The sequence below is a fragment of the Haliaeetus leucocephalus genome, unplaced genomic scaffold, assembly GCF_000737465.1.
Source record: "Haliaeetus leucocephalus isolate CR32 unplaced genomic scaffold, Haliaeetus_leucocephalus-4.0 Scaffold92, whole genome shotgun sequence".
Taxonomy (NCBI): domain Eukaryota; kingdom Metazoa; phylum Chordata; class Aves; order Accipitriformes; family Accipitridae; genus Haliaeetus; species Haliaeetus leucocephalus.
In genome coordinates this window covers 165,689-171,762 of record NW_010972528.1, presented here as the reverse complement: position 1 = coordinate 171,762, position 6,074 = coordinate 165,689, and the positions used below count along the sequence as shown (strand labels likewise).

The 6,074-nt window shown below is 51.9% G+C and overlaps 1 protein-coding gene across 2 annotated transcripts in view; it reads right to left on the bottom strand.

Moving 5' to 3' along the window:
* Positions 1 to 504: 504 nt before the first annotated feature.
* The window catches only part of CSNK2A2 (casein kinase 2, alpha prime polypeptide), a 28,106-nt gene continuing 22,536 nt past the window's right edge, over positions 505 to 6,074 (bottom strand). The window contains exons 8-12 of one of the 2 annotated variants that reach the window (XM_010582923.1): positions 5,923 to 6,024; positions 5,494 to 5,594; positions 4,659 to 4,807; positions 4,363 to 4,456; positions 505 to 876 (exon numbers count right to left, since the gene is read on the bottom strand). In XM_010582923.1, coding sequence (XP_010581225.1) covers positions 4,380 to 4,456; positions 4,659 to 4,807; positions 5,494 to 5,594; positions 5,923 to 6,024 — 429 coding nt within the window. In that variant the 3' untranslated portion in view covers positions 505 to 876; positions 4,363 to 4,379. Of the gene's footprint in view, positions 877 to 2,935; positions 4,457 to 4,658; positions 4,808 to 5,493; positions 5,595 to 5,922; positions 6,025 to 6,074 lie in introns of those variants that run through there. The other variant, XM_010582914.1, reaches the window with a different exon arrangement.

Genomic DNA, 6,074 nt, shown 5'->3' with positions numbered 1-6,074 from the left:
CCACATCTGTAGGGGAACTCCTGCGATGCAGAGGCCCACAGGCAAGAGCTCCAAGCTCAGGGCTTTGCAGTGACGGCGCTGGGGAGGAGGAGGAGAGTCTCAGCCCAAGAGAAAGAGATGGGAGCTCCTGGGGTGCAGAGACAGAGCCATGCCCAAGCCCCATGGGCTGGGAAGAGCAGGTACCAGCATTAGCACTCAGGCCACCACCCAGGCAGGCATCTCCAGAAGAGTATGGGGGCCTAAGGAGGGACACCTCCAAAGGTGACAAGTCGCTCCTTTGCCTCTGCCCACAGTGATTTCGTACAACTAGTTCCTCCTGCTCTCCTCACCCAGCTTGTCCTAGCAGGGCACAGCTCACACTGCCAGCATACTCCAGTGTGGCTGGTCCTGCCCCATAGCTCCCCTCCCACTGAACACTCTTCTTCATATACTTCTTTTAAAACTTTTATTCAACAATATAGAATCCTTTTAATTATAATATAGAACTGTCCATCATGTTAGTATACCCCTGCCATACCTGTGCTCTGGCAGAGACAGGCGCAAGCTGGCTAACCGTAGTCTGTCAGAGGTTGGGGGCAAAGAGCCAGAACGGGGGAAGGAACAACTAACCAACAACTGTTTTGCACACCCTTCACATTTCCACGCTTTCTGGGTCAGGAAGAGCTCAACAAGGAACCAAAGGCAGAAGAACCTTTAACACTCGGAGGGAAGGGCTGTGGTCATAAAGAGGCGAGTGCCATCCAGCCAGGAGTGCTGCCCCACTCTCAGCCCTGCCCGCGCTGCGCAGTCTGCCCGCCGTCACTCTACACACGCTGATAAGACGTTTGATTTGGTTCTCATTCTGCTTATGGAAAATTGGGAGCAGCAGCATCGGACCTGAGGAGACATGGGAGGAGGGAAGTGAGCATCATGGGGCACCGCCAGCTCGATACACAGCTCCTCCAGCCCCAGGTGACGAGGAGATGGCTGGGCATGCTGCCCCACGTCCTGCCACCCCACTCCCAGCCAGGCCTGGCTGCACCCTCCACGCGCCTCTGGCTGTGGGGACAGGGGGTGATCCTCAGCCTGCTTTGGAAGGGGTGGCAGGGTGAGAGGGGAAGGCAGGGCTGAGCGAGGCAAGGGAGAGACACAGTCCAGCAAAGCAGCACTTTTCCAGGCAGCCAGACAGAAGTTTGGACTTTTTTCTCCTGTGTTAAGTCTCCCTCCACTGCCGCAAACATCTCATCTAGTCCTGCTAAAGGCTCCCGTCATGCCACAGCACACTTTCAACACACACGGACAAGCTGGGGAAGTTGCTTACCACATCCCTCTCCTACTGCATCCCTCAATGGCTGCCGTGGTTCTGGTTTTGAGCCTTTCCTCTTGCAAGGCGCTCAGCGAAACCTGCGCTCTACCTCTGCTAGAAAGCTGGGCCCAGGCCACCTGAAAGGCCAGGACATGCACCAGGACCCTCCCAACTTTCTCCAGGAGAAAGCATATGAAGATGCGTGTTCCCCAGACTCTTCCTTCCTAAGGACAAGACACTGTCTTCTCCAGCTCCTGGCTGTCCCTACAGGCAGGACGACGCTTTGCTAAGGTCCAGAGGAGAGCAGGGTTTCCTGCTCTGAGCACGGGAAGGGCTGATGGGTGCAGAGAGGAACTGGCCCAAGCTGCAGCCAAGCATCCACACTACCCCGGAATCAGGAGACTCCACACCCTCCTTGCTCCCAGGCTACACTTCCTCAGCTGCCGTGTTTCCCTCCGGGATCAATCTGTCACAGCTCATCCTACCCTAGAGCTGGGGTAGGGATGTGGGGAGATACAGGGCAGGTTGTTCCAGCCTCTCTGGTTACCGCAATCAGGGAAAGCCATTTACCCATTTCACTCGCTGGGAAAAGCGTCTCTCTTCCTCTGCTTGAGGGTACCAGGAAAGAATTTCTGACTCAGGTTTACAGAACTAATACTTCCCAAAGCACCACCTTGAAACCCTGCCATCAGGTTTGGACACTGTCAAGCACACATATACAACAATCAATGTTTTTCACCTATCAGAATTCCCACATTGAACTTGTTCTTCTGCCCCATGCCTCTTCTGCCTTGGTTCTCCAGAAGCTGGGAATGCCAATACACAAGAGCTGGAAAACGGCCAAGTTTCCCCCATAGCAACTTGGACAGGCCATGAGAAACATTCACTCCTGCCTCTTCTCAATGGAGCAATTCAATACATGTTTTAAATCAGTTCAGAAATTGATATTAAAACCCCAAACCAACCCCGCTGGTATTAGCACAGCTTAAGAGCATAAGAGACCTCCCCCCCCACTTCTCGGGCCAGGCAGCCTGTAGGTCAGGCAGATGAAAGGACAAGGGCTGGAAACACTCGCCAAAGCCTTCAGCAGCATCTACAGGAGAGTTAATGTTAGCGAGGGCCCTGTGGCACGGTAGCCACACCACAGACAACAGCTCCTCAGCCCAGACACTGGTAACTGAGCTCATGCACCAGTTGCATCCCAGGGTGGGAGAAAAGAAGAGCTACTCCCTGCTCAGCACATCTTTAGAAAAAGCCATCCACCCAGGCTGAGAGGAGACAAGCATGGGGGTACACACATGGAGAATCCCCAACTTCCAGCCATGCATGGGTGACTTTGTGTCTGACCAGCCACATAACAGAGACCAGTATGACGGGCACCAGCTGTTTGAGTCCACTGTACCACAGCAGCCAACTCCCACACTGTACCCAAAACCTTGCACCTCCACTGCAGCCCCATGGAAGCAGAGACAATCTGCCACAGTGAAACTCTCAGGGCTGACAGCATAAAGATCTGCAACCAAAGACTATGAGATCCCAAAATACTCAGACAAGAGGGGCCAGAAGAGCCAACCTGACATCCTCAAGGAGACAATGCCTTCAGCTCTCACTCTTTCTGGCTATCCCATAGATTTGAGACGGCAGACATTCAGACGTATAGATATTTATTGGTTTCAGTGAATTATACAAATGGATTGACCTGCTATCGATGCCAATAGAACTTTATTGGAATATGGAATGTAAACAGATGTTTCAAATAGAAACATTGCAACCTTATAAAAAATTAACTATTTCGACAATGCCGCAGAAGGAAATTCTGTGTTTAGGTGCTGGTGGGAAAACACTATCTCCAGCTTCTAGGTTTGAGTGTCACCAGAACCACTTGATGAAGTTACACACAGAACAAGTAGAGGAGGCAACTGTGAATTGTGGGGCTATAAAGCCATCGAGGGATCTGATGAAAGAACCCGCAAGACGAACCCCCCACCCCCCACAACAGGATCGGCACCCCAGAATTCAACAACTGGCTGACTTTGTTAAAACACTGCGTGGGATCCCAAGTCCTGGATCAGTAGCTGCACAGCCCCCTCCCCGACAGTCCACACTGCTGTTTGCTGATCCTTCCCCCTCCCTGTGCTCTCCTCCCTGGCCTCCTCTCCACTCCTCCATCCTGCAGTGCTGGATTGAACCGCTCCAGAGCTGTGCTCTGGCACAAGTCTGCGTCTGGCACGAATTCTCATGGGAGCCACGTCATGAGGTACGTGGTTGCACACCTATCACAAGAAGTCTTGCAACACTGACTTTCCTGAGCTTGGTGGGAAAGTCTGGATAGTCCCTCCCCTGTCCTGCCATAAGAGCAGCCCTCACATTCACAAGTTTCCAAAGCAGGTCTATTGAGTTTCTTCTCAGAGCGAGCCTTTGTCAAACACAGCTGGAGGGGGGAATTTCACTTCTCCCCAGCAACTCGGATCAGTACCTTCGTTTTGATGCTCCAAACCAATCCTGAGATGCTGCTGGGTTTGCGGGCTGCTTTTTGTTGAACCTCCCCCCTCCCCCCAACCGCCCCGGCATTTGCAATTGAAACTGGAATTCAAGGGCCAAATTCAAGCCCAGAGTGAGCAGTAGGACTTGGACCTCAAAACAGAGTTGCAGCTGCTGACCCCCAGCCTGAATTTGGTTCGTCCAGAGTCTACAAGTCAGAAAGGCATGTTTAAAAAGAGGCATGCTAAGGGCTGATGGTGGAACAACCAATTTGTCCCCACTGGTGTGGCGGGGAAGGCTGGACTGAGAAGGAAGAGAAGGATCCATAGAGATGTGAACCAGAATCAGTTGTGTTGAGCCCTGGGGATATCACTACATGTTTAGCTCTTGCAAGACCATTTGCCCAGGGCTTTGGTACCACAGGGTTAGAGTTACATTAACCACAACCACCAGAGAGGAACTGAGGTGTATGACTCCCCCCAAGGTTAGATTTCTGCCGAGTATAAAGGGGAGGGGAAGGAGGGGGGGTCCTTGGTTCTTTTCCCTTCACTGTGTGACCGAAGGTTTTGCTTTTATTTGTAAACATCTTGAATTACCCGTCGTTTTCCAGTCTTCATCGTGCTGTTGTCAGGCCACTGGAGAGCACAGCATTTTCTGAGCTGGGCTGGGACTGCTCCTTCACCACTGGATCTGCAGGAGACACAGATCAGGCAGGAAGGTGGAAACAGCATTTAATGAAGTGGAAGCTCCACCCTGGCAAACCCTTCTAGAGAAACTGCCCTCAAAACCCAGAGAGCTGCTAAAGCTTTTGCAGAATGGGGAGCCGAAATTTGCCCCTGTAACCCAAGACTCCTCTCCATCCCAGCTGGCCCCAGCTTCTCCACAGACTCACAGAAATAGGGGTGCTCCATCGCCTCCTTGGCGGTCAGCCTCTGTTGATGGTCATATCGCAGGAGCTTGTCCAGGAGGTCTAGGACTTCAGGACTGACCAGGTGTCTGTTCTCACTGTGGATGAAGTTCTCCCAGCGCTTCCGGGAATGCCTGCAAAGGGACCAGCTGTCACTGCCCAGCTCTCACCAGCAGAGCAGTACCCAGAGGTCCTGGAGGAATCACTATCCACTTCTGAGAAGAGATGGCTGTGACAGACACTGCCTACAGCTCTTCGTTGCACAAGCTACTGCTCAGCAAGCACTTACTGAAGGAGGAAAACCCTCTTCTTTAGGTACACGATTGTGTGAATGTCCTATGCCTGGGAAAGGCACGATATTGCACATTCCCTTCTGTCTACAGGGACTAGACAACAGCATGCAGCAGGCAGGGTGACACCCTTGGGACCAGAAGTGCTCTGGCTTGCCAGCCAGCCTCACAAAAGCTGTCCTCACTATCCCATCCACCTCTCTTCCTTTTCAGAAATCTCAGCTGGGAGATTTTGAGCCCCTCAGCCCACACTCAACTCCAGTGTCTACATCTGCACTTCTAGGATGTCAACAAGCAGAAGGAAGGAACAGGGCATGGTTCGTGGATCATGGGAGAGGCAAAAGGAAAGAGCCTGCACTTCAGTGACCTCCTGAGATGACATGAGCAGCCAGACAGGAGGCCTGCAAGCAGCATTACAACCCAGAAGATCAAAGCAGGCCTTTGCTTAGAGTCCTTCAAGGGGATGGACATCAGTTTATCTCCCTCTCTGTGTTACAAGAAAAAAGGCAGCTTTTCACTTCTCCACTTACTGGCCCAGGATATCATTGAAGTGCGGGTCCAGTTCTATGTGGTACTTCTTGAGATACCCATACAGCTCGTCTGTGCCCAGGACCTTTGCGATGCGAACCAGCTGGAACAAAAGGCATGTTGAGAGACAGCAGAAGAGCAGGCCAACACTTCTGCACAGGCAGAGCTGCCCAAATCTAAGAGGTCTCCTTCTGGAAACATCCCAGGTGGAAGGAATATCTCCCTTGAAACTTGTTTTTGCAACATGTGCAGAAAACAAGTCTCCTACACAAGGCAGTGAAGCATAATCCCAGATGGCTTAACTAAGCATGTAGCAAGTTGGACCACCCTCCCAGCCTGGTGGTCCAATCCCCAGAACCTCCCCATTATACACACAGAGATGAGGTGGTGACAAACATCTCATGAAATAAGCCAGGTAGCAAAGTCTTTACTTGGTCATAATTGTCCTGGCCATGGAAGAAGGGCTCCTTTCGGAAGATCATGCTTGCCAGCATACAGCCTAAACTCCACATGTCTAAGCTGTAGTCATACATCTGAGGGGAAAAAGGAGAAGCTGTCAAAAAAGGCATGCTCACCACGACCG